Source organism: Epinephelus fuscoguttatus, linkage group LG12 (genome assembly GCF_011397635.1).
Source record: "Epinephelus fuscoguttatus linkage group LG12, E.fuscoguttatus.final_Chr_v1".
In the NCBI taxonomy this organism is placed as follows: domain Eukaryota; kingdom Metazoa; phylum Chordata; class Actinopteri; order Perciformes; family Serranidae; genus Epinephelus; species Epinephelus fuscoguttatus.
In genome coordinates this window covers 29,852,373-29,880,371 of record NC_064763.1, presented here as the reverse complement: position 1 = coordinate 29,880,371, position 27,999 = coordinate 29,852,373, and the positions used below count along the sequence as shown (strand labels likewise).

Here is a 27,999-nt window from a genome sequence, read left to right as displayed (position 1 = left end):
GCACTAACAGTCACTACAGTCGAGTTCTGCCAGTTGAGGAATGTAGCCAACAGCTAACCAATTTCTCCACTCCGCCATGAGAAGACGGTGATTTCAACCGAAAAACTGCAGCCACGGGAACCATGTCACGCCATAATGTGGTGAACGGATGCAAACTGGTCGCCGTGCTCCTTCTCTGGCTTGGTAAGTGGGGTCTATGCCCTGCTGTGACGGCTAATGTGTTAGCTAAACCGCTAGCACAAAGCAGAATACACTGCGTCAGGCCGGCTGAGAGATACCGGAAGTTGACTCGATATAGCCTTCAAAGTAAAGTTATTAGCGTACTATAACAGGACATGAGGTGTATTACAGTGGTAACATGTATGAAAAGATGTCTTGGATATTACATTAACTATTTAATTTATTAGTTAGTGATACCATGGTTGTGGCTTTGCCACAAAATGTCGGCTATTTTGTTTTATTTTGACATTCAAAACAGGAACTGGTGATTTTATAGTGGCTAGCTTGTCGCACCACAGTCAAATGCAGGTGGTCCCATGGGGTTTGCAAACAAGAGGCTGTTCAAAGTACAGTGGTGCACGTCAATGTAATCAAAGATATCATGTAAAAGATAATTTTTTTTATCTGTAAATATACTTCATGGAAAAGTATGCACACATTAAATTACACAGAAGCTTTCCTGGGAAGAATTAAGGTGATTGTGAAGCAAGGTACAGCCCATGCTCATTTTATTTGGAGTGAAATGGAACTACACATTTGTCTGTAACGTCGTGCTTCAACTGTAACCATTTCTTAAACTGCAGCAGGCATGATAAAAAGTGAAAAGCCCTGCACTCCCAGTTACTCTGCCCAGTTAGACCTCTGGGCAGGTTGTCCACACCTAACAGGTGCCACAAATGTAATAGGAGAGTGAGGTCAATCAAACAGCCCTAAGGAGAGGCCTAATTAGGCAAAATGAAAACACCTGTGTGGGTGACATGGCTGTGCAGGGCCTTTAAAAGAGACACTTGTAAAGTATAAGATGCTGCATTCCATCCACTATCAGGCTTTCTGGGTTACTGAATCATTAATCTTAATAATTACACCTGTGCTTTTACTTCCATAAATACTAAAAATGTCTGCCTTGAAGGAGGCCTTTTGGCTGATGTGTTTGGAAATATATTGGGTATTAATTACCTTAGATATCAAATACCTATTTAAACTGCCCACGAAGAATGGCCCAAAAATGTTTTCCAGCCCTATCTGTACCCTTGGCATTGACCTGCTTACACATTATACTGTTTACTGCCACGCACCCCACACACTGAGCGGTAGCAACTATAGCTGTTGTGGTGTCAAAGTCTGTTTGGAGTTTTCTTGGATTCAAAGTCTCTGTTTTATCTTGTTAAATTACTGATAAGAGGTGTTTGTGCACAAGAAATCAACTGCTTTACTGCTGCTGGGTCTGCTACTGCTCAGGCTGTGCTTGCACCATCAATTCATGTCATACTATGATGTGTTGTTGGTGAAAGTGATTCCTGTTCTGTGTTCATATACGTGTTTTAGACTTTTTGCACTAACATTTAAGGGGACATTTGGCCCTTTCAGGGTGCTAGGAAATAGTGTCATCACAATTTCACAGAGCCCAAGGTTACATAATCTGTGACCTTGTTTTGTTTGATAAACAGTCCACATCCCAAATAGTTTTTTTTTTTTTTTTTTAAATGTACAACGATACAGTGATACAGCCATTTTTGTTGATATATTGCATCTGCTGTAAATTGATTTTCTTTTGATCCACCGATCATCAAATTGACTAAATGATTAATTGGCCACTCATGTCAGCACAACTATTTAATGCATTTTAATGCTATAATGACGCTCCTGCTTCTTTTCTCGCTGCCGCAAGGTGCCTCTGCTGGAGACCATCACACAGGTGGTGCTCATGTAAGTGCTGCCCCCAGATTCTTGCTGTGATTATGGCTTCATCATGTGGCTCAGCAGTTTGTGTCAGACTTAACGAGAATCCCTCTGACTCCCCGCAGGCAGCAGAGCTCCAGGAGCACACGGCACACAGCTCTGTTGGTGAGTGAGGGATTTCACTGCAGATTCTCTGATGTTTTGTCCACACTGTAGCACTGTTTGGGAAAGCAAATTGAATATGTGGTGCATTTAAGGAGGTTTGACTTGATTCACAGAGTGTGAGTGAAAAGCTCAACCCAGACAGCAAAATCTTTAAGATTGTTGGTTATAATAAATTCATCTGTGTCATTGTGTATTGTGATTTTTTTTTTTTTTTTTGTGCAAATAGTTTTGCTAATTGAGCAACTTTAAGTATGTGACTTTCGTAGTCACTTTGTCTTCTGTGTTTCCTTTCTTAATGTATATTGCCCTTGTGCAGCACTTTGTGACCTATGTCTGCAAAAAGCGCTCTATGAATACATTTTACTTACTTACTTTTTTGTGCATGTTTTTCAGGATTGGAGGAGGTGGTGTTAGTGATCCAGAGTCAGAGGAACTCCTTCCATGCCCGTCGAGGTGCTCAGAGGAAGGTGGAGATACTGCAGCAGGCAGCTGAACTGGGACAGGTAATATGTGGCAGGCAGTGGACGAGCACTGTTACTGGGTTTAGATCTTAGCTCTGGTCTTTCTTGTGTGCTGTTATTGTATCCATAGGGAAAATTAACTCCAGTAAAACTCTCACAATGAAAATAAGAGGAGTACCATAACCTTTCAAAATAATTAGTAAAATTTTAATAATCTAAATTAAAAAAATCTAATCTAAAATTCTTAATACATTGGTTAATTTATTTGATTCTGCTTTTATGCTATGCTAGCGGTGTTGCTCTGGGGACCACAGATGGTCCTGATTGAAAAACCTCAAGAACTGTTTTGATGAATTGTCATGAAATTTTGTACAAACAGTCATGGTGCCCACAGGATGAATCGGATTGATGCTGGTGATCCCCTGACTTCTTTGTTAGCACCACCTGGAGGATGACATTTGTGGTTTTAAGTGAAATAAATATATATATATATATAATATAAGGGTAAGTTCAGTACTATTCAACCAGGATCATGTTCTCTCATGTTTTTGTGTCTAACTCGCTAATGGGAACAACAATCTTTGAAACTGGTCCAGCATTGAGAGAGAGGCTGAGGCTTGAGGCTGCAATGCAACCACTCGGGGCATGTTTGAACCATCAATTTATGTTCACTAAAAGTGCTTGTTTTTGCCACTGACATGCTCTGATTATCATTTTAGGTGTCTGACAATTTATGGAAAGCATTCCTACAGCGATAGACCACATGATCCTTTTTGATGAACAAAAAACGGCCTCAAGATCACAATCATGAAACCCACCAGATTCCATTTGAATAACTCTTATTTATCATCGTAAAACACACTTTATTCCAAGTCGACAGAAACAAAATAAAACTCTCAAACAATCACCAAGTCTGGTTTGGCCAAAATAAACCCTTAATTCACACAGTTAGATGTGAAAATGTACTGCTCTATATACGCTAAAATTATTGTTTATTTAGCAGTCTGGTGAGTTTGGTGTAACGCTTTTGGGGCTGTTTCTGGTAAAGAAAAATGATCTACAAGAAGGTTTATCTCTGTAGGGATCGTTACCATAATTTTATCAGACAACTATAATAACCCTCCGCCACCAGTGGAGTGGTGGAGGGTGTCAGGTTCGGTGACGGGAGGATCTCATCCCTGCTTTTTGCGGATGACGTGGTCCTCCTAGCTCCATCAAACTTATCTTAGTACTTTCGGTGTGTTTATAGACAGCACTTTTGTTTATGGCATGGAACAACAAATATTGTAATCACAATAAGAGCTCATGTTGCGTATATGCTAAGTGAAGAGAAGGAGGAGAATGATGCTGCAAGCAGTTTAAGCCGTCACGTGACTTTTGGAGCTTATGTGTTACTGTGGTTTTACACTGGCACCAATAGGTGTCCTCCTTGCCATAGAGCTCTCCTAACAGAGCTGACAGGCACCAAGCTCTCCACTCTCACATTGTAATTATTTACTAATATGTGCCTGTGGGGTTGCTGTGAAAACGAAGCTGTTATTGAGCTCTGTGAAATGAGGTGACAGGCATATGGACAAGACAGCCTACAGAAGAGATACAGAACTGTTGATTTTCCTTAGATGGGAGCAGCTACTGTGAAACAAAAAGAGACAGTCATGCGGTATATAATCTCATGTTCAGTTCAGACAGAAAAAAATGTCAGAAGGCAGTCAGCAGGGGCTCTGAGGAATCATTTCTGGAGTAGTGTATTAGAAACTAGAAGGGCACTTGGAGAGAGCAGACCGAATGCTGTGTCTTGCAGTGTGAACCAAAGTGAGAAGTCATTTGTGTGTTTGTCCCGCTCCAAAATTTAATGGCTTCCTCTCCTCCTTGGCCCGTGCTACACCTTCCACCAAGTTTCATGCTCCTGCTGACAAACAAACCAAACTGAAATCACAACCTCCTTTACAGAGCTGATAAAACTGTTATGAAATCTTTATTTCCCTAGACTACTGAAAATGTCTTACTTTTCAAATTTCATTAGTTTTTGTGGGGATGTGGTCGATCCAAGAAGTTTCAGCTGTTTTTCCATTCGCAGTGATTTGATAATGATCGTCTTTCAACCTCTCTCTGAGTCTGTCTTCTTTTTGAAGCGACCTCTGCCATCACACTGCAGCCTGTAAACAAACAAATGTGGTGAAACAGCTGCAAAACTTGAAGCGTATATGCTTTGTGAACGCATCAGTGAACGATTGGCCAAGAACAGAGTGGGATCGGTGATTGAATTTGACATCTCTATGATTGTTTTGTTTTGAAGCCGTGTGTTGGCAGTGGCAGTCTGGGGTGTTTCCGCACCAATTTCTCCCTGAGAGACGGAAAGAAAATGCAGTTAGTGAGAATGTTGAGGAACATCAGTTTATTATGAAGTGAAGAACATCATGATTCATGTTTAAATGAGAGGTTTAGCTATATAAATAAGGTTGAAGTTTAGTTCCTGGGTCATAAAATAGTCACAAAAATAAATGAGCCTTCTGTTGTCAACAAACTCCACTCTGTCATTTATAACTTGTTAAATCAAATGTCAGATTTAACTAATTCTGAAAAAATAAACTTACCAATAAAGTTATAAATGAAATGGTCAATTTTTTATGACAACCACAAAATTCTTGATTTTTGATTATCATATCATCATATCATACAAATATGGCTCCCATCAAGGTTGTTAAAGTTAACTAAAATTTAACTAAACACTAAAAGTAGGTGTTAAAAACAGGCCAATCAAAGCACCTGACATCCCTCTCTTGGGGGACCCCAAGGTGTTCCCAGGCCAGATGAGATATGTAATCCCTCCAGCGTGTTCTGGGTCTGCCTCGGGGCCTCCTACCAGTGGGACGTGGCTGACACTCCTCTAATGGGAGGCGCCCTATGGACCTATTCTAAATGTCTTAATTGACTCAGAAAAATACCCCTCATATTACAACGAAGAGAAAAACTAACTGAAACTAATAAAAACTAAACTAAAACTAGCAAACCCCACTCTGGGAAAATAAAAACTAATAGAAAATATAAAACTATAAAAACTCTGGCCACATTAGATGGTTCTCTCCTCAAAGGGTTACTATATCCTTAATTTAGACCTTGAAGACTTCTATTAATATTATCCCAAATAGCATATTGGCAACATAACTTTAGGGGAAATATCTTGAATAAGCTTTCTTCTTCCATGCTTCAATGTACACATGTTAATCATGTCAAGTGTGCATGAAACTGTGATACCATCATGACACCTTTGCTCCTGAAATTTACTTTAATCCTCTTCATACAAAGCTTTTAAGAACAAAAACTTTTTCACTGCTCTATTGAGCATGTGACACTAAAAAACTTGAACCTCAAAGTTTACTGTTGAACAAGAATTGTTGGACTGTCTCAGAAGTCAGTTTTATTCATAACGGTCCAGATGTCATCTAGTGTTATTGGTTTTTACTTTTTAAAGTAAGAGGCTTTATAAATAATTCACCGTGTGGACCTAGTCGCCCCCAGTTCTGTCTCTGAGGATATACAACGCAGATTGGAGAAGGTTTTAAAGTCTGCTGACGTCTTACAGGGCTGAAAAAGTACTGCCGCCTTCTCTGAAAGTTTTCTTGAAAAATTTAATTTATATTTTGATCTCAGTGTTCTTCATAGGACGCTGCTGGACTAAATCATGAATAACAGATAAAGCACTGATGTACAGGGGTGTTGTAGCAAAGATGTAAATGCAATATGATCAATAATTAAGTGCCCAGATTAATAAAACTAAGAGTGATTTTAAGCAGCATTAACAATGCAGAGATTTATGTGTATAGCATTTCCTGTTACTGTGCCAGATTATTGATACCATGTAAGTAAAGTTTTTTTTTTTTGGTGGGGGTGGGGGAACTTTACTCTGCTGTAAAAAGTTAAGTTTTAGAAAAGAGACATCCACAGTATTCAACAGATAATTTATGTGACTAGAGGCATGCTATATTTCTCCTGCTGCTTGTATTCATTAAAATATAATTCACAGAAGCAGCTGTCGCTCAGCTGAATGAATGTATATTTTTTTTGTGGGAGTAGAGCGATAGCGTCAAGTCAAAATGAAATCAGATTTACGTGCTGTGAACAACTGCATGTGTGCTTGTGCTGAAGTGTGTGTGTTGTCTAAGTGAAACCTTTCTCTAGATTTGATGTTTATCACAGCGAGATAGACTTTGATTGTATCGAGCTGTTTGAATGAGGTCAGGTTGTGCGTCATGCTTTTTTTGACTGACGCATAAACAGGTGTTTATTTCGACTGGTGGCAGAGAGTAAAGGTGCCAAACACTCAGACCCTGACAGGAAGTTGTCTGAGTGTCTGAGTGTTCTCGTTTATTTGCTGAAGCTTGAAGGGTTTGTCATACAGTTTTCAGTTTTATGTTAGTGCTCTGTTTACACATATTCATATCCACGTCCTGACTTCATGGGGACAGATAAACACTGTGACAGCTGTCACACGGCGTTTAATCCAAGACGTCAGTGTCTGTACTGCATCTTTTCGGCCTCATCATCCAGCCTCATTATAGAGTCACCTCATTTGGATGCTGCTCTCTCAGCACCTTTCACCCACAGCTCACCACAACACTTACAGCAGAGATTGTAATAACCCCATCTCACACCCTCAGAATCTAAAGTGCAACTGAAAAGAGGGCTGCTTGCATGTCAACTTTCAATGTGTGGACATTAAGTAACTGTGGATAACTGTGGGTATGACATATATTGTAATCAAGTATTCTATTTTGTCTTAATTGTAGCTTAACATGGACATATGTGACAGTTGAAACATTCAGAGTCTTAAGCGGCGAGGCTCTAGTGATGGTTAAGTTAGTCTGTTGTTCAGTCCAACACTTTGGTCCTGACTGAAATATCTCAACAGCCACTGGATGCTGAGGATGGATTGCCAACACATTTTGCACAGATACTCCAGTAACCTCAGGTTGAATTGGAATAACTTTGGTAAACCCCAGCTTTTCATCAAGTGTAATAAATTAAAATTAGTTTTACTCTTATCTCAAATCCCTCAGGGGCGTGCACACAAACATACACAAACAAAGAGAGTTTGTTCTCATTTTCAAGTCATTTTGTTTTATGCAGGCAGTTCCAGTTCTTCTTCTTCTCCATGAGCTGTCGCAGTATGAAGGGGACTGGAGTATCCTCCCTGCGCTTCCTCAGTGAGTGTTAAACTCACATATAGAGATATAAACCAATGATTTAAATCAGGTTTAATTGAATTTAGCTTTGATGGTTCCTACGGGGCAAATAAGTGCATAAAGTTAACGGCTGTGTGTGGATCTTTTCAGCCTCTCTGCCACTTACAGTCACTTAGCATCCTGGTTTTTCTTCATCGAGGAGGAAACCAGCATCACACTGCCTGTTCTGCTGCAGGTCCTCTCCAGATATCAAGCCCAAGAGGTGAGATGCACACACACTTACATATATACAGTCTTCAACCCTGTGTGCTGTCTGAGTATCTCCACAGTGAGTTACTTTACTGCACTGGTGCACATATTAAACAAGCAATACTGAGAAAATAACTGAGCAGCTTTCTTGTCTTTTTGCACCTTACAGGAATGGTTTTTGGGTAAGCGTCTCCATGACAACGAGGCCTCCATTATCCACCACTATGCCTTCTCTGAAGACCCCACTTCCTTCAGTTACCCTGACCCAGCAGCAGGCTGGGCTCTCAGCACGCCACTGCTTAAGAGGTGTGTGTGTGTGTGTGCAGATGTGTGAGCATGAATGTCTCACTGATATGTTTCTTTCCTTTCTGCTTTGTTGACATTAATGTTTATAATTGACTTTTAGAGAGGGTTGGTCCGCGGCAACAAGAAAGCCTTATCATCATCTTGTCACAATTCACAGTTCAGAGGAGGATCCAAATGCAGAACATGAAGCAGGAATGATGACTGAACAAAAGCAAGCCTTAATGGCAAGCAGGTTCCAGAGAACAAAAACTAAAGGAAGAGGCTAAATAAGATCAAAGTACAAGGAAAAAAATACAAAAAACAAAATGGGGAAAAAACAGGATGACTCAAGGAACAAAAGGGACAGCAGCAATAAACAGAGATGATCTGACACTGAAACAGTGTGAACACACAGACTAATCCTGCATTCATGTGGTGTCAGAATAATTGAAAAAAATACTTCCCTACTGGGAACATTTTCATGAACACCCCTTCAGATCAAAACAACCTGGAAAGTCAGTGAGAACTGTCAAACACATGGCGGACAAAAGTAAATGTTCAGTTGATAGTAATAAACTTTTATTAATTCTCACATTGCATGTCAATATTTTACTCACATTTAATTTTTAATATGGCTTTAAGTCGCAACCGTTGACCGCAGAGTGACCTAGATTAGTTAGAAAAGTTATTGATTAGCTTTAGTCGGGTAGAGCAATATTTCAGTCATCTTCGGGGATTTACTGCTGCAGCAACAAGTCTGGGACAAAGTCAATCAAATAAAGCTTCAAACTGTTATCAACATGTTGTTTAAACTCTGAGCAATAAAATACAGCACATCTTTGCACTCATGTTGTTTCCACATTATGATTTAATGCTTATGAACACACCAACATCGGAAGAATGACTTGCCAAATTAAATGAAAGGAGGAGGAGCACCTGAATGCAGCATAAATACACAAGCGAAGGAAGGTGTTAGCGAGGGACAGGTGGAAAAAAATGAGGGTGGGGCGGTGGGACAGTGGCACAGGCAGGAAGTAAAACAAGATATGACACATGAGGAGTGACCTTAAAAAAAAAACGGAGACAAACTACAAAAAAAGAAAAGATGTCAGTCACAATCACATTTTTGTCTGAATTTTAAACAGGCACTCCACTGATTTTTATGTTGGCCCATAAAAGCCCCCCCCCAAAAAAATCCAATCTTTAAAATGAAGTTCCCACTTCTATTCTGATGTCTCTTCTTTCAACATCTTTACTTTTCATGTATTTCAGACTCGCCAAGCGGATCCAACACAATCACCTGAAGTCAGATTTTACCATCGACTTGAAACATGAGGTACTGTAAAATGATTTCCTGCAGTTATGTGAATCTGTGTGTCGTCTCCTGCCTGTTACTTTAATGCAATGCTTTTTTGTAGTATTCCTTGCACGCAAACATCTCTGCTGGGTTGGGTATGTGATCCATATGCCTGCCCATCGCCTCCCCAGACAGATCTTTTATGGCCAGCTTTTAGAAGGCCACAGGTCTGCTGGTGGCCAGAAGAAGCGCTTCAAGGATCACCTCCTTTTCTCCTGAAGAAGTGCAACATCAGTCCATCCGCACTTGAGCCCCTTGCGGCTCCCCGCAACACCTGGCTCATCTTCAGGAGCAAGCCACAGAGAGGAGGATTCAGTGGCGTGCACAGAGGCACCAACGTACCACAGGGCCTCCCACTGCTGGTGCTGATATCTCCGCCTGTCTTGTGGCAAAATCTGCGGATCTCGCATTGGCCTGCACAGCCTCATGGCTATGCATAGGCAGAAAGCACCCCAGGACCAGCTCAGTGGCCTAGTGGTAGAGTGTCCGCCCTGAGACTGGGAGGTCGTGGGTTCGTGCCCCGGCCAGGTCATACCAAAGACCATAAAAATGGGACCCACTGCCTCCCTGCTTGGCACTCAGCATCAAGGGTTGGAGTTTGGGGTTACATCACCACATGATTCCCGAGCACGGCACCGCTGCTGCTCACCGCTCCCTCAGGGGACGGGTCAAATGCGGAGAACAAATTTCACACACTCAGGTGTGTGACAATCAGTGGAACGTTAATCTTTTAATCTTTTAATCAATAACAAAAACTTAAATTTTGGAGCAATGTCATCATCGAAGTCGATGGACTGCCACAAGCATTACTTTAATAGGATAATTATTGTAAAGACTTAATTCTACTTCAAGCCTCAACAACTGCTGTGAAAAGTGTCATCTATGTCATCTTTCAGGCTGCCTGCTGAGCTTAAAAGCTTAGACATATAATGATGATAGACAGTATCCCTCCGCTGAATGGCTAACCTTTTGTTGAAAAGGCCCCCGCAGCTTTCTGTGCCTGCAGCTTTTGGTAGATCTACTCTCGTATTATTAATACAAAAGATACAATTCTGAATGTGTGTTTTTGTGTGCACATCAACCTTGTGACAATTATACCGCTTTGTCAGTATTTCTTGGGTAAATCTTTCTTTAGCATTGGTTGAAATAACATTATGGAAGAATTTTAAATTAGTCCTTATATGAGAGTTGAGGTAAAGTTGTGTTTTGCTTTACATCAAAGACGCTGATTCATAATGTTACTCCTTCTTATATTGAAATGCAAAGTCTGAGTCCTAAACCGTGAGCTGTGTGTCCCCTTTAAGAATTCTCAAATGACTTTTGGGTAATACAGAATAAATAATTTACCAGGTATGTAAGTGCTTATGGCTTATGGCGTTATTAAGATGTCCAAAGCTGCCAGAAAAATAAATTCACTTACTGTTTGACGACCCAGACTGAGCTGTTGTACCTATCACAGCAAATAACTCCATTAGGTCAACTTTAATCTTCATGTCTGTCTCTGTTTTTCTAGATTGCGTTGTACATTTGGGAGGAGGGAAAAGGTCCAAAGCTGACAGCAGTTCCAGAGTTCTGTACAGAGTCGAGAGACAACTGTGCTACGACATTCACAACCTACTTGCCCAACTGTGTATGTACAGTTCTTATTTAGTAATGTTGACATCAAAATTTGCAGTAAGTTCTTCAAGAGTGTGCCTGTATGTGTGTGTGAATATTCCAGAGCGTGCATTAGTGATATGGATATGGGTGTATGTGGATAAAAGTGTACTTGTATGTGGTATGGACAAGTTTACTTTTGGAAATGATTACAGACAGAACATAAAAAGTAACAACCCAGAGGAGCATTAATTATTTCGTAGGTAAACACAGTTAACACTGTTGTGACAGGTGTTACTGCGCTAGACTGAATACGCACAGCTCATATGGGCATGACTAGGTTCTGATTGAGGTAATTATCAAGAAGAGGACGTAAAGGACACCTCTAATGGTAGCTTTTACGATCCATCACTTTAAATCACATTTACAACTCAGCTGTCCAGCTTATTTAAATGTCAAACAGTGAGCACATTACACACATTACCACTGCCAAGACCTATTCCACAGGAATACAAATAGACAAGTCCCATCAGACTGCAAGGATGAGTGAGCAGAGTCACTCTCAGTGCTAAACGGAAACTAAGCACACAGCTAACTGCACTGTGCTGGATGAGGAAGCACTGCAGCATTTGTTTGATATAAGGCTGAAGAAGAAAGGCGGTACACAAAACAATGTTCGTCTTCAAGACAGCACTCATAAAATCTTAAAGGGGACTTGTTATGCTCATTTTCAGGCTCATACTTGTATTTTGGGTTTCTACTAGAACATGTTTACATGCTTTGATGGTCAATAAACACTTTATTTTCCTCTAACTGTCTGTGCTGTAACACCCGTGTTTAGCACCATTCCCCAAAAAACCCTTTCCACTCAAATTGGTCAGCATTTTTTGGTATGGCATATCTCGGCATCTCTGCAATGTCCCTGTAGCTGGAAACAGTATAGTGACACTGAGCACGGTTACATGCGCACAATAATCACATAACTGGGAATAATCGGGTAATGGTAATAATCCGATTTGACGCGTTTACGTGCACTTCAATAATCTGATAATCAGAAAAACCTGGTTTACATGATCAGTTGGATTTCTCCCCAAGTACATGACATAAAACTCAAACTTCCTGTTACAGTAGGTACTCATATCTTTGAAAAACCTCAAAGTACGCATGTCATATATTTGCAAAATGAAGCACTCATCATGCTGACAGCTTATATTCTTACAGTACTGTTTGTTTTTATCATTAACAAATACATGTGAGAGCATTCTAATGTGTAGTTTATCAATGTGGAGCCAATTTTACATACTTTGGGTAGATTCGGAGTAAAAGTACTGCAAAGTGCAATATACAAGTGTATTGTATATAAACTTGTCACACAAAGTGCATAACATATAAGTAAGATAAAATAAAAGTGACAATTTAAACACTGAGAATATAAAAATATATTATTTTATGTAGAATCTTTGTCTGAAAGGAAACAGAAGCTGTCAGATTAACGTAGTGGAGTAGAAAGTACAATATTTCCCTCTAAAATGCAGTGGAGTGTGAGTATAAAATAGCAAAATCTGAAAGAAACCAGATTAAAGGGTATACATGCACCGAATAATCTGACTATTGGGGAAAAAGCTAGGTGTGTTTATCTGATTTCTCATAATCAGATAATGGCTTTTATCTGATAAAGCCTATCGGATTATGCTGTTTACATGACCACTTGAATAATCAGGTAGCTCCAGAAATCAGATAATGATCGGTTTATTAGTGTGCTTGTAAATGCGCTTACTGAGCGCGTTTACATGCACACTAATGCGCGTTTACACAGTTCTATTTCCCATACTTTGCATGTGTTTTCTTTCCTTTTGCTTCTGTGATCCTTTAATTTATCTGCATGTAATATATACAAATATATAAAAATACACATTACACTATGCCTTTTGTATGAAGTAAATCTTCTGTCTCCAGATTCTTTGGCCAATGTGCCTGAAATGTACATAAATTTAAAGAGCACCTGTCACAAAGAATTCATGAATAATGCAGCATTTATCCCGAGCTTTTTTAATCACTGTCATGCATCACAGGAAATGTCTGGTGTTCATACTGAATATTCTGCAAAGGGAGCAGATCAGAAATGACAGCTGTAAATAAGTAATAACATCCAGATTACTGTTGGTAATTTTCTGGAATAAGAAATGACACAAATGAGGATGCAGTGCAAAAGAGATATTATTGTTGACATGTCTGGCCAGATGATAACATATGATGACTGTTGGGACCTAATGTGCCTCATTTTGCCATTACGACTCAATTTCTAGTCCATTAAAGCTCATACACGGTTTACCTCAGACTGTGTTTGTTCTCACCTGTGTACTTTTTTCCATTTTATAGCAATTAATCAAACTGGTTTGTCTATTTTCTAGGGAGATCCAGTGCCAAAGGAAGATGTATTTGTTGCTGTGAAAACTTGCCATAAATTCCACTCAGAGCGAGGTAGGTGTGTCTTGTTCCCAACTCTTTTTAAAGGACAAAATTTATTCATTAAACAATTTAGATTCTGCAGTGGTAGATGAAATTTTCAGAGCCTTTACTTTAAGTAAAAGTTCCAATATGTTGACTTAAAAAAGCCCTGCATCTAAATCCTGCTTAATTTAAAGTATTATTGGCAAAATATGCTTAAAGTATCAAACGTAAAAGTACTCGCTCTGCAGAAAAACAGGTACCTGTAACGGATCTTAATCTGAAAAGTATCAGGCAACTATATCTGTCAAATGAATGTAGCTGAGTAAGAAGTACAACATTTCCCCTGACATGTAGTGGAGTTGAAGAATAAAGTACCTCAAAATTTTACTGAAGTACAGTCCTCAAGAATAAATGTGTAATGACTTTACTGCACTGACATTCTGATACATATTAGTTGATCCAAGCACCACTCATCAGCCAGACCGACTCTCTCATTTTACAGCTCAACAGTTCACAAAAATATGCTTCTGAAAACATTTGAGGCAAGAAATTAACAACAGTTTGACCGCAGCTCACAAGCAGTGACATGATGGAGACTCCTTGGCTCCCATTGGTTGTTTTCATTCAGGTGCTGTAAGGCCATTAGAAATGCCACAAGGCAAAGGCAGCGGAGTATAATTTTTTTCATAGATTATCCGACTCATGTAGTGCTGTGTGAATACAGTGACAGTTTCAGCAAATATGAAAAAAGTTATTTTTTCTTATTCTTACCAAATACAGCTTTAAATATAATATTACATGTTTTTGTCCATTGTAAAGATGCAGTGAAGAGATTTTTTTTTTTTAATTAAGCAATGCAGCACACCTACTAGATCAGTGGTTCCCAACTGGTGGGTCGCAGTCCAAAAGTGGGTCACTGGTCCATTCTGAATGGACCACAAATAACTTGCAAACGTGTCAGATTTGTAAAAAACACACTTTATTTTAAAGCTCCAGTAGGCAACATTGTTTTGGTATAACTGAGTAAAAATTTTATAATATCCTCTAAGCATAATGTAAATCAAGTGGTCTGAGACAAACAATGGCTTTGTGTTCAGCCTCTAAAGAATCAGTATTGTGCCGATGTGCATCAACCAATCAAAGGTCAGCTCAGACCACTGTGTTCCTATTGTCTGTTCTACTGCATATGCGCGATCCCGTGCCGGCAGCAGAAGGGGAGAGCAAGCGGCAATGGTGAACAGTGCACCAGGTAAAATATCTATTCCAGCACAGCAACTGCCTACACAGCTAAACAACCCAAAAAAAGGAAGACAGAACTCGGTTCCCCGGAACCCTGGAGGGAGGGGAAGGGTGGGGTGGGGCCGGGCCCGGCCGGAGGGCGCGAGGGTCGGCCGTGGGAGCGGAGCCGAGGGCTCTCCGCGGAGAGGGAGAGCTGAGCCTTGGGGGTATATGTGCGGGGCCGCGAGGGAGGGATGGGGTGGGCTGCTGCGCGGTGAGGGAGAGCCGAGGCTCCCAGAGAAGGAGAAATAGAACTAAGTAGGATAAAATACTCGCGTGCTCGTCTGGTAGGAGGGGCTCAGGGCGGAGACGAACGAGACCTAACTCAGATGAGACTCAAAAATCAACCGTTTTCAGGCTTTCTACCTACTGCAGCTTTAAGTACAGTGAATTTCCAGCAGAGAGCTTTTATTTTGAAGTGCCGTTTCCTGCTGTAGAGTGAGTGAATAACAGACAGCTACTTAACAGAGACGCAAACTAGCTTGAGTCATGGCCAAACACAAATATGACGCCTAATGTATTAAACTGTGTGGACCTTGAACTAAGGACTAAGGAGAAATCTGGACCCTGTGGCTGGACCAGTTGGGAACCACTGTATGTATTAGATGACATGCAAAAATGTATCACTGTGTCTGCTTACCAGTTTTTTGTGAGCAGAAATTGTTCCAAAACCAAATCTGTGAACTCTACGCTGCTAAAATGTTGATTGTGCTGTACATCTGGTGCAAAACTTTCATTTGTCATTGCCAAAATGAATCCTTCCAGTTTATGTTTGTCACAGGATGAAGTGTAAATTAAATGGAAATTCCACAACATTTAGCTGCAGAAGTATTTTTTCATGGCCCTTTTTTGTTCACTGCCACTCGCTGAACAGTTTGCTGGTCCTTCAGTTCCAGTTAACCTGTCAGGTGAAAACTACTCATTTAAATCCACAACCTCATCCAGGCTGTCGGCTGAAATTGCATCAGTTTGTGTAATTATCCAAAACACTGATGTGTGTTTTTAGGGTCAATATGAGCCAACAGTTATAGACCGACTATTTTAAAGCAATTAAGTTGGCCATTACTTTAAATTCAGGCTATTAGAATTGCAGAGTGAGCTGTCACTGTGATTTACTCCACAATCAATCAGTTAGTGGATTTGATTGAGAATGAATTCTTGTCATTAATAAAAAATCAATTGTGTGTGATTACAACTGGCAGGTATCATTTTGCAGTAGCGAGCAAATGGTGCTCTTGTCCAGATCAGCATGCAGTGAGTGAGCCTGTAGTTATCCAGTGTCTTATACAAAGACAGGTTAATTGTTTTCTCTCCGTCCTGTCACATGTCGTAGACGTCATTCATCATTTGATTCCTGTGGAGTTTACATGTTTCCAGTAGGGACTCAGAGATAGTTTTAATTATGAGCCCTGTGTGGTTCAGAGAGAATAATGTTTGAGGTTTAATTGTGTCTCCCCCACCTGGTCTCTTTGTATTCCTCTGTCTCCTCACAGTACCGGTGGTGAGGGCAACCTGGGAGAAAGATGCTGTGTTTATAGAGTATTACAGTGACGTCGCTGATGCCTCCATACCCACAATCAGTCTGGGAGTGCCCAACACTGAGAGAGGTGAGCTGATGTAGGATATGTGGGAGGAATTGAATCACAGAGTTGTCCTGGAAGCACTTGGGGGAATACACCAGGAGAAGTTGGAGGTGTAGCCAGCCTGCAGGCCTGACCAGAATAGGATGCTGAAAAATGCCACATGGATTGATGTTGATACACAAGATGATGTGCAGAAACTTAATGGGTACACTCTTGTGGTTTGCTCTTGGGATGGTAATGTAGGTCTGTTGGTCCACCACCTTGGTCCAGACTGATATATCTCAACATTCTGGTCATTCATAGAGGATCAGTCCAATTTTGAGTGGACGTCACAGTTACGTCACAGCAGTTGCACGCCTGTACTGGTGGCAGAAAAACAGCGGACACCGGAGAGAAACAGTTGAGATACCTGAATGAAAATGTCCTCTTGTCGCCAGTATATAGTTATTTTACTTTTTTTTTGTCTTATACAGCTTCGTTTTTCGTCCTTGTTGCTGGCTCGGCAGCACGTCTGTCCGTAATAAACAAAAATCATTTGACACATCTTGTTATTTAACATCCTGGACGTGACCACAATGTAAAAAACTGTATGCATCGCGAGATTTCTATGTCTTGAGTTATTCTTTTGTATAGACGCTGGGTTTTTCCACAAGGTGTATGAAGATGTCCGGCCACTGTAACATTGGCAGTACTCAGGGTTAGTTTTTTAGTGCAAGACCATACACATACGTGCATACATACATTATGATACGTGTTGTAGAAAATTAAATTTTGTCCCCAGTTAATTAGAATCTTGATATTCAGGCTACAATCACTGCTGGACGCTCAGTAGATAAATGTGTGTTTGGCTTACATGAACTGAATTACTGACTTGGTGAAAGACAATTCATCATCATCATAAGGAACTGTAAAAACTCACATTAGCCAAGCATGGCTTTGACTTATTGTCCTTTGTTTCATGTGCAGAATCTTGACATCGTTAGCAGGTCCATGATCGTCCAGTTCAAACTAAAGCTTTTATTTTCATTTGTTTGTTCTTGATGTGAGATCGTTGTTAAAGGGAGATTGAGGACTGTAACTCTGCAGACTTCCTGTCCTCACACACCACAGACGGATGAGTCAGTGTATGGACAGACAAATCAAAAGACTGGAGAGTCCAACTAAATTATAACTGTAACCACAAAGCTGTCTTCTCCCCAGTGAGGAGGTGATAGATAGAGCCAGAAACAATAACGGCACTGAGCAGCTTCAGCGAGAGGAGGACACCTATTTTTATCTGTGTATTACCTGCATTCTTGTGTGAGATACCCCTGATTATAGCACCGGTCTGTCTGTTTCACTCCCTCGAATGAGCTGTGAAATCCATTCACACAGCAGGGGGAGAGGTACAATGACACCTCCATCTCTTCTTTGCATCCATTCTTATATTTCTCTTGTTCTCAGGCTGATGGAAGTATCACACTGCCTCTCATGTGCTCTGAGCCACACTCTTTAATACTTTACAAACCCAAGCTTTGGTTCATTTTCTCATTTTTTCATTCTAGGAAAAGGTTTTTCTCTCTTTCTGTAGTGTGATCTTTTCTTTTTCGCCCTTTTTATAGCACCCAGGAGTGTCTGACCTTCCTTTTCTTTTTGTCACTTATGAATACTTGTGTACAGTATATCGGCTCAGACATTTCATTTTTCTACCACATCTTTTTTCTGTTTCTGTTCTTGTGTTTGTCTTTTCACTGTGATGTTTACAGACTATTCTAGGGACTTTATCTTGATGTAAATATATTCTGTGTCAATGTTTGCGACAGTCAACAGCATTTTTTATGCCTGATGTTATCAGTAGATACAGATCATGTTTTGCCATATGTGCAGTGCCAGCATTGTGGTTTAAATCTCACAGCTTATGATCATGCATGAGAAACATACTGACAAAACTGCTATGAATAGTAATATCAGCATTGTTGCATTTTACACCCACACATTACTTGATCTCTTCAGCATGAGCACAAATCCACTTCATAAATACATTTATTCTAGCTGTCACAAACAGACCGCTGATATAAATCTTTCAGGGGGACTGATGAGGTCTCATGCTTCAACTTTTTCGCACTGTTTGTCGATGCGTCCTCTCCCTGCAGGGCATTGTGGGAAGACATTTGCCATCTTGAGGCGGTTCCTGAGCAAAGATGTGCCAAAGGCTAATTGGCTACTCATTGTTGATGATGATACGCTCATCAGGTAACTTAGAGAAAAGTTTTTGTTTTAACTTACTACTGTTAAGGCCTCTACATGGCGGGAGATGGATGAATAAACAACACAAAAAATGTGAAATACTCACCTGTGAATATTTCACATCTAAAATATACACAACCAGCTGTGATGCACATTTGTGACAACTGACCCTTTGCTAACTCCTGCCCCCAGATGCAGACTGGCCAATCATAACGTAACATCAGGCCAGCTCAGACCAGGGTACAACAACAACACAGCTGTGATCCATTGACCCTAATGCAGTCATTTCAGATTTCCTTCATTTTCAGGCTGGTTTTGAGGAATTTGAAGCTGATACTCGTTACCTGGAGAGGTTGGAAAAAGATATACGTTTCTTCCCTGTTCCAAAACCAAAGTCAAACCCTGAAAAGTGTAGGGTTAGCTAGCTACTGAAGATATAGGTCTACGGAATGTATACACATGCTGCTTTGCTTTATAATGATTATAACAGTGAAACAAAGACCGACCCTGCTGTACAGGAACCAGTGAAGGGACGCAGGGAACGTTGCTCATATTCAACCAGCTCTGTGTCATCACATTGTGTGCAGATGAACATTGTTTGACTCCCATGGAGATGCCTGCCTGTCCGGTGGCGGAGGTCCAGGTGCTGGCAGCAGCACGGGGGCAAAGCCAAACACCGTTCATCTGCACACACTACGATGCCACACAGCTGGTTCAATATCAGCAAAGTTTCCCTTTATATTCATTGTCTTGTGTGGCGATCAGCAGTGATGTGGTGGTTCACTTTTACACTGTGATCTGTAGCCTATAGTTCGGCTTTAGCTTTTAACTATCTTTGTCTTTTTAACCTGTTGTTGCTGCTGAGTCAGTTTGACGTCCTGGATATATCCTTCAAACACAGACTGTAGACCCCTCTGTCTGCTTCTCTCTGGAATCACTGTTTCATGTGCAGGGAGTGCAGTTAGTGACAGTGTAGGCTCAATGCTTACTCTAATAATCCATATGGACCATCACAAAGGGACGGGGCTTAGCGAAAGATTAATTGCAGTGGGTCGGCCATTGTCACGATGTGACATGATGTGATATATCCATTACACGCAAAGTGATTGGTTGATCCCTCTACTCAAGGTGCAAACGCTCATTCTATGTGAAAGTAAGATATTAAAATGTGCAAATATTAAGATGTGCATGTAATAATCGCATGAAAAAACACCCCCAGTGTATAAAGGCCTTTGATTCTAATAATTTAAAGCATCAACAGACAGTAAATAAATAATTTCTTCCTGTGTTACATCTCTTTTAAAGATGTGATATATGTGAAGATTCTGCACACACAGGTGACACACTGGCTAATCATTCTGCTCGGGTTCAGAGACCAGTAAGAATTCTAAAGTTGTAACTTACTGACGTCTACTGTGAGCTGGCAGCAGGATGTGAGAGATATCACATATCTCTACAAGCCCAAGAGAAAAGCTCAAAGCCTCAAAACCATTTTTAAAGTTGTTATTGTGCAGTACAAAAACAACTTTATAAATGTTTTTTTCCTCTAACAATCCTGTGAAGTCTCTTAGGACAGATATTTGATGTATCTCGGATGTTATTGTGCTTGTCTTCACACAGTCTGTACAGGTTATGGTTTGTGTTTGTGTTTGGGAACAATGCATGCATGCCTCTGTCTTCCTGTCTCTTATTGTCCATTGTATTATTGCCCATCTTTAGTTTGCCCAGGCTGCGGCGACTGCTGCGTTGCTATGACCCAAAGGAAGCGGTGTGCCTGGGGGAGAGATACGGCTACAGTCTGCTACAGAACGGATACAGCTACACCACAGGAGGAGGGGGGTAAGGCTGTGGTGCAGGGTATGTGTTGGTGCCGTTGGTGTTAAGGTGTGTTCAGACCGAAAAAACAATCAAGTTTTCGTCCTGATTTTGACCCTTGGGCTGTTTGTCTGTATTCACCTTCAGACTGTAACTTGTCAATGGACACACTGACAATTTCTGTGGGAATGTGTCTGCGTCTCTCATACTGAACCAAGAACTCTGGTTGTCTCTGTTATTTCCCTCCAGCCTCCCAGCTTTTTCTTCTCATGTATATATGTGTATAAATCTGATTGATTAACCTCCAGGATCCAAATGTTTTACACAAGTTAAAACATTCTCAAATTTCTATATGTGTCTTTCCATTGACTTTGTGTCCAACCGTGCCACCTCTCAAATTGGCTTTGTGTCTGAACACACACTTATGGGAAATGAAGCTGCTATGCAAGCTTTTAACAGTGCATCAGTAAAACAAAACTCAATATAGTATGACAGCGTTACTTATATTTTACAGTACATTCTGTGTCTGTCTGTCCCAAAACTACATTGCAGCTGCTTTCCAGCAAATACTGAAACATTCTAAGTTTTAGAGCCGTTTTTATTCAGTGCACCCTGAAAATGTTTGAAATGTTTGGACAGTGAACAAAGAATTTTGCACATTTGACATATCTAGTAATTTTGTCAAACAGCAATGGCAATAAGTTAAAGTTGCTATAATCCATATGTATTTAATAATCATGGATCAACTGGCTACTTGTGTGCTGCTATGACAACTCCTTAGAAGCTTATGTACACACACAGAGCAACATTATTCATTGGGAGCTGTGTCTCTGTCCAGTATTCACTCTCTTTTAGATCTGTTTTTGGTCTCTACCGACTCCTGAGGTTAATATCTGGCTCTTTAATGGCTAAATGCCCCACTATGTTCTCCAGCTAATTCTTTTTTTCTGGTTACATATGATGTTATTGAAAAACAGTGTTGGGAGCACTGACACTGACACACAGCAGGTGTTCCTCATGCATGGACAGTCTGAATGCTATACATGCAGAAAAGGATATATTCACTCCAAAATTCAATGAACACTGCCTCAAAAACTTTCATTGCAATGAGTATGTGATTTGAAACAAAAACAACACAAGTTTTTCTCTTATATCATATACATATATTTTTGTGAATTCCCTTTCTTTTTTAAATATGTGTTTTCTGTGTGTAGAATGGTGCTCAGTCGGGTGGCGGTGTCCAGGCTACTCTCCAGTGGGTGTCGCTGCTACAGTGATGATGCTCCCGATGACATGGTGCTCGGCAGGTGCTTCACTTCCCTGGGTGTTCCCATCACACACAGTCCACTGTTCCACCAGGTAGGGACAAAACACACACACACACACACACACACACACACACACACACACACACACACACACACACACAAACGTGTTCTTAATATAATTGTAAAAACCTCCCTTAGCTACTTTTGCTTTTCAACCCCTGAATGTTACAAAATATTCAATAAGAACAAGGTTTGATGACGTGTATGTCACCAGGTTCGTTTAAAAATCAGCTTCCATAACGACAAATTAAAAATCTGATCGTTTAGTAATTCAGGACAGCACACATAGTGTTAATGTTCTAACTGTGTTGCACAGAAACCAATAAATAAGATAAACAAAACATTCAAAAACAGTTTCTTAGAGCCCAACTTGGGCATCAATCTTTAATCCAGTGTCAGATGAGGCTCTGTTTGACCCTCTCTTTATATTTGTTATCACTAAATGTGGGAAAAGAAGGGAAGACTGCTTTTTGGTCAATGCAGGCTATAATCGCAGAATATTAAATTAACTACCCTGGAGCAATAGTCACATTGTTAGCCAACTTGGGAATCCTCTGATATAATGAAACATAAATCATTAAAGGGATACTGTGCCGATTTTCAGCAAGCTTGGTTTAATGATAGTGTGAGTCGTGTATGTAAATGAATTGTGGTCAACTTCCCTCAGTCATATCAGAGCCCAGATCTCCTTATGCTCATATTGTAGTTTTTTTTTTACCTCTTGAATTAGGCAAATGCCACATCGCTTTTTCTCTGTTTTGGTTGGTTATGTAGCACCAATTTAAAAAGTATTAGCTTTTTTTGGTGCACAGACAGCCCAGTTTTATAAAAAGACCATCTCTCCAGCAGTGAAATAATTTTTCAAGCAGACACTTACATGCGCTCACACACACATACCCGCATACAGACAAACCATTTGTTCTTGATATTTTAGGCCCGACCGTATGACTACTCTGAGACACTGGAGCAGGCCATCTCCTTCCACAAGCACTGGAACATAGATCCCATCTACGTCTACAAACACTGGCTGCAGGACACACACCCAAGAGATGAACTGTAGAAACACTGTGTGTATACAGTATGTGTACTGGACTGTAGACTAACAGTGAATCATAATTTGCACAACAGCGTAGAGCTAATGATGATAGAACAATCACCAACCACGACAGTGACTTTGATGTCCACAAAAATTCTTCAAGCGTGCCCTAAAACATAGTTCTTACAAGCCTTAATGCCTGCATTGATCAATATTAAATCAAAAGACTTTGTTTAATGTCGGAATGTTTGTTTAATTTTCACCTACAGAGGTTTTTAGCTTAATTTAGCTCATCATTTTGGTTTGATGGCCTTCACAGAAACACCCAGACCACATTGCCTGTGCGAACAGTGCATGACGGTGACTTTGCTGAACTGCTGTGGCTTGCCCATGTGCGGTGATCACATACAGTGTTGTTGTTGCACCGCTGCTGCAGAGCTGCCTGCTGCTAAAACAACTGTATTTCCTCAATTAAATGCCGGCAATCATTTATTGAGCTGTGCAAGCCACTGCATTGTCAACAACATGGTCATAACAATATTTCACAATAAAAAGCCTTTTGTTGACAGATGAAGGGATTCTGTCAACAGAAACATTGTCAGAGGGCTTTTATTTTAAAATGGAAACATTTTTATCATCATAATTTTATCACGTCTGTGACAGATATAAACATTGAAACTATAGTGAATGGTGATGTAACATCAATATGATTATCAAAAGACCATTTTTGCTGTCGCACACTGCGCTGCTTACTTAGGCAGTGTGACCAGGGCATAACTGCCAAAGCAAAAAAGTTACATAAAACCAAACAGCAAATAAACAACCTAAGTGGATGCAAATGTTTCTTTGTCTCTGCTGGATGGATATAAGCAAGTGTGTAAGCCATATGAGGGTGACTGTGTGTTTGTCGACTGGTGCCCCCTTGTGACCAAATATTGATCACTGTAATGCAGCTTTACGATACTTTTTCAAAACTGTAAAAGTAGCTGGTGAAAAAGCTTCTTCAACAGTGCTAGTTGCTCTGTGAGGCTGTACTAGGGCACAGCAGTGTTTTGAGCTATGATGCTAACACTAGCATGCTAACATCCACCAAATGTCAGTGCTAACATGCCGATGTGTAGCTGGTACTTTTACTATGGTCAGTATCTTAGTTTAGCCCATAGAGTGTAATAGTCTAGATACTGGACGCCAAGATGGCTCCTACTCATTCCAGTGGAGTTGCCTGCCTGGCCATACACCAAAAAAGTTTTCTCGCCTCCAGGTTTAATTCCGCCGTGTACGTCCCACTGAATATGTGCAATAGTGTTTCTCCTGCTGGCCCAGCCTGCAAGTTTCCACACTGCTATCACTTTACTCCCGAACAAAATTTTAACTTTGAACCAAGCTGTTTAATTTATAAAATAAAGATTATGTTAATATATTAGTTAAAATGTCCTCCTCATTTTTGAGTACTTGAGTGTTACAGTAAGAAAGGTGAGAATATGAATGTTCTGTGTTGTATTGGTGAAGAGACATCCATTGTTTATTTGTTTTATTTTATTTATTTAGCTAAATACATCCCGTAGAGTTTGGAAACTGCTACAAGGGAGACATGGCCATGACGGCAGCCTGAACAGTTTCTGACAAAACAAAATCAAGCAAAAGCTTTAATAAAATACTAATAAAAACAGGTAACAATACTAACACAGCTAAAATACTGGAAGTTAAGCGCACAGAGATAATTAACAAAAAAAATCACTCACCAAAAAACTTACAATAGTCTTATTAATAACATGAACATAATCCATTTATTTCAGTAATATTTTTTATCTTTGAAACAAATTTCCGCGTGAGGAGTTGAGTGAGTGTAGTGAGTATTTTTATGAATTTCCTGTTTGTATGTGAACTTCTACTACTGGAATATGATGATGTGACTGAATCTCAAACGGGGGAATTTTCAGCCGAGTTTTGTAGAATTTTGTTTTTTATCTGTGAACGGCAGAACGGTGTGTTTGTGGGTTAGTCAGTGTGGACTGGTGTAAAAGTAATTACAGCCACAGCTGTGCTAAAATGCCTTTTTGCAGCTGTTTTGATAATGAAAGATATGCTTGTACTTGCTTGCTTGTTGAAAACCTGAAAATTACATCTTTTTAAATGATTTGAAAATAAAGTATTCATTGAGTTGAACAAAACTTTTTGTGTGTGTGTTTTTTGCTTCATGACACATGACTAGATTGTTTACTGGAAGTGAGAATCATATGCTGTTGTAGGACCTGCACTCATACACAATCACACACAGAGAAATGCTCCACTTTTCTCTCTTATCTTCAAAATAATGATGCACTTCAATGAATCACTACCAAATGCTACACAAAGTTGTAGTAAATAAAACCCTGCTGCTATTTTGGCAAAGATTCTTTTAAAGAATAAATTACATCTCAAGAGACCAAAATACTACTAATAATAGTTCATATTATTTTTAGGCACCTTTCAAAGCACTCAAGGACACCTCGCAAGGCAGAGTTAAAAAACAAGTAGCAATGTATCACAATTCCGTAATATAAAATAAAAGTTAATAAAATGACAAAAATCCTAATTATAAATATTAGTTATAAAATCATCGTCATCGTGTGTGTCTCCATTAAATTAGACGGAATATGCCAGCCTGAACAAGTGTGTTTTCCGATGGGACTTGAAAGTGGAAAGGGGGTCAATATTGCTGCACTCATGTTGGTGGCACAGTGGTGTGGTGGTTAGCACTGTTGCCTCACAGCAAGAGGGTTCCTGATTCGATCCCAGGAGGGAGCCCTTCTGTGCGGAGTTTTCATGTTCTCTCCTTTTTCTTTGGGTACTCCAGCTTCCTCCCACAGTCCAAAGACATGCAGGTCAATTGGTGACTCTAAATTGCCCGTAGGTGTGAATGTGAGTGTGAATAGTTGTCTGTCTCTATGTGTCAGCCCTGTGATAGTCTGGTGACCTGTCCAGGGTGTACCCTGCCTCTCACCCAGTGTTAGCTGGGGTCAGCTTGGACCCTCAGCTGGGACCCTCAAGAGGATAAGTGGTTACGAAAATGGATGGATGGATGTTGGAGAGAGTTCCAGAGGCGGAGGGGCAGAACAGCTGAAGGCTCTAGATACCATGGTAGTTAGACAGACAAATGGTGATGTGAGGGGGATTGCAGAAGAGGATCTAAGCGTGGGAGAGTGTGTAGATATGACAGAGTTCAGACAGGTAGGAAGGAGCTTGAAGGGGAGAAGCAGAAACTTGAAGTCGATGTGATAATTTAACAGGAAGCCAGTGAAGCTGCTGGAGATTAGGAGTGATATGATCTATGGAGGGTGTTCTGGTGATGATACGGGCGGCTGAATTCTGGACCAACTGGAGTTATGGAGACACTTGAGAGAGCAGAATTGCAATAATCAATACAAGATGTAACCAAAGAATGAACGAGGCTAGCAGCACTCTAACCACTTGTCAGTGGTTAGAGAGAAACTGCGGTTTAGCCAGAGTAGATTTAGTACCTATGAGGAGAAAATCAGTTAAGTCACTGTTAAATTTGAAGATGTTGCATGAAAGCCAAGATTTAATACCCAATCAGCAGTCGTAAAGGGATTTGGGGGGGAGTGTGGAGGTACTGTGTCACACTGTTCTCATTTCTTTAGTCTGTCTCGGCACAGCTCCAAAACGGACTGACATAGTGTCTGATGTAATTAAAGTTGTAAATAGGAAGCTTATAGGTCACTGATTCATTGCCCTGCTGGGGACACCACTCCTCAATGACATTACTTTTTCTTTTCTCAGCCTCAGCCAGTGTGTCTTTCATTTTTTCCAGACTTTTTGTTCTCATTGAAGCAAGAATCCAACAAATCCTGAAGTGCCTTAGTGCCATGTCACTGTGACATTACAGCAACAGGGACGTTGAATGTCCATAGTGACATTACCAGTAGTGACAGTCTTTTTTTTGAAGGCTTTGCATGATGCTTGGTAGATTACATATTGTAAGAAGCATGTATGCGTCCGTGCAGAAAGAATAAATTCATCACTGTCGCATTATTTATAACACTCGGGAATCATCGCTTGAATTATTACTGGTGTCTCGTAAGCACGACAAGGAGATAAATTGCTTTAAGTAACTGATACCGTTTTTCAGTTTACTCTCCTTCTCTGCACTCCCCGACTCTTAGAAGATGAATTGTCAATTTTTCATGGTTAAATGTCTGTGCAACCTTCACAAAAGACATCACTCCGTTTCTCTTTCATTCACAGACACACACACACCGCCATCATTAATGCAGTGCGACTGTAAAAACTGCAGAGCGCTCTCCCTCTTATTGACACACTCGCAATGTTTCCAGCTCTGGACAAACAAACTATCTGAAAACTGTTGCTTGTGTTCCTTTGAGTCTAAATAACACTCCCTCCAGTGCTCCCTCTTTGTCCAAGTTCCATTAATGAGCAGGAAATCAATCTGATCCAGTAAACACACAGATGGTTCTTATCAGCCTACTTTGGACATCTCATAAATTATAAATAAGATTTAGTTGTGGTCGCGTTCAGTCTGTCAACTGTTACTGCGTGTCAAATGTTCCGTACTCTGTTGGGCTTCCTGTTCTCATGTCACTCCCGGCGTTTGTTTACGTAACTTTTATTACATCTTTGATTAAATATTTTTCTTACCTTTTAAAGAGACAGAGAATGGACGCAGTTAATCAACGCTGCATCCAGTAGCGTGCCAAAAAATACAATCTTTGGATGGTTGTGAGGAATTTTCAGTGTATCAGAAATGATTTAGAGCCAGAATATCGACCAGCACTTCTTTAACCACTGATCTTTTATCATTTCTTATTGACTGTTTAAAGGAGCAATAAGCGAAATTCATCATTTCTAGATTGAAGGAATTAAAAAATTGATATGTGTAGAACTAGAGGTGTAATTTCATCTGGAGTATAGCATGACCTCACACACCCTCTCTCTGTGTTGACCTCCAGCCCCTTGGCCCTCCCTCCCTATAAAAGGCTACAGCCAGTGAGCAATGGCAGCGTGTATTTTCGAAGCGAAATGGCAGAGAGTGGAATGAAATGTTCACCTGAAGACGATGAGGATCCAAC

At 40.3% G+C, this 27,999-nt stretch overlaps 1 protein-coding gene across 3 annotated transcripts; it reads left to right on the top strand.

The window, feature by feature from the left end:
* Positions 1 to 9: 9 nt before the first annotated feature.
* Positions 10 to 27,999, top strand: b3glctb (beta 3-glucosyltransferase b). Of its 3 annotated transcripts, none has more exons than XM_049592388.1 (15): positions 10 to 183; positions 1,889 to 1,926; positions 2,025 to 2,064; positions 2,458 to 2,567; positions 7,653 to 7,729; positions 7,859 to 7,970; positions 8,127 to 8,263; positions 9,515 to 9,578; positions 11,113 to 11,229; positions 13,607 to 13,676; positions 16,418 to 16,531; positions 18,640 to 18,739; positions 20,453 to 20,572; positions 21,763 to 21,907; positions 27,880 to 27,999. In XM_049592388.1, the coding sequence occupies exons 1-15, from the start codon at positions 123 to 125 to the stop codon at positions 27,901 to 27,903; spliced, it is 1,329 nt and encodes a 442-aa protein (XP_049448345.1). In that variant the 5' UTR covers positions 10 to 122; the 3' UTR covers positions 27,904 to 27,999. The 3 variants fall into 3 exon arrangements, with proteins under 3 accessions (XP_049448345.1, XP_049448344.1, XP_049448346.1); XM_049592387.1 differs by lacking the exon at positions 27,880 to 27,999 and adding an exon at positions 22,811 to 25,073; XM_049592389.1 differs by lacking the exons at positions 18,640 to 18,739; positions 27,880 to 27,999 and adding an exon at positions 22,811 to 25,073.

Bases quoted from the DNA above. Each gene is read 5' to 3' on its own strand.
- b3glctb (XM_049592387.1), top strand. From the start codon at position 123: ATGTCACGCCATAATGTGGTGAACGGATGCAAACTGGTCGCCGTGCTC. The intron at 9,579-11,112 runs GTACTGTAAAAT...CTGTTTTTCTAG, and splicing joins CCATCGACTTGAAACATGAG to ATTGCGTTGTACATTTGGGA. The intron at 11,230-13,606 runs GTATGTACAGTT...TCTATTTTCTAG, and splicing joins CAACCTACTTGCCCAACTGT to GGAGATCCAGTGCCAAAGGA.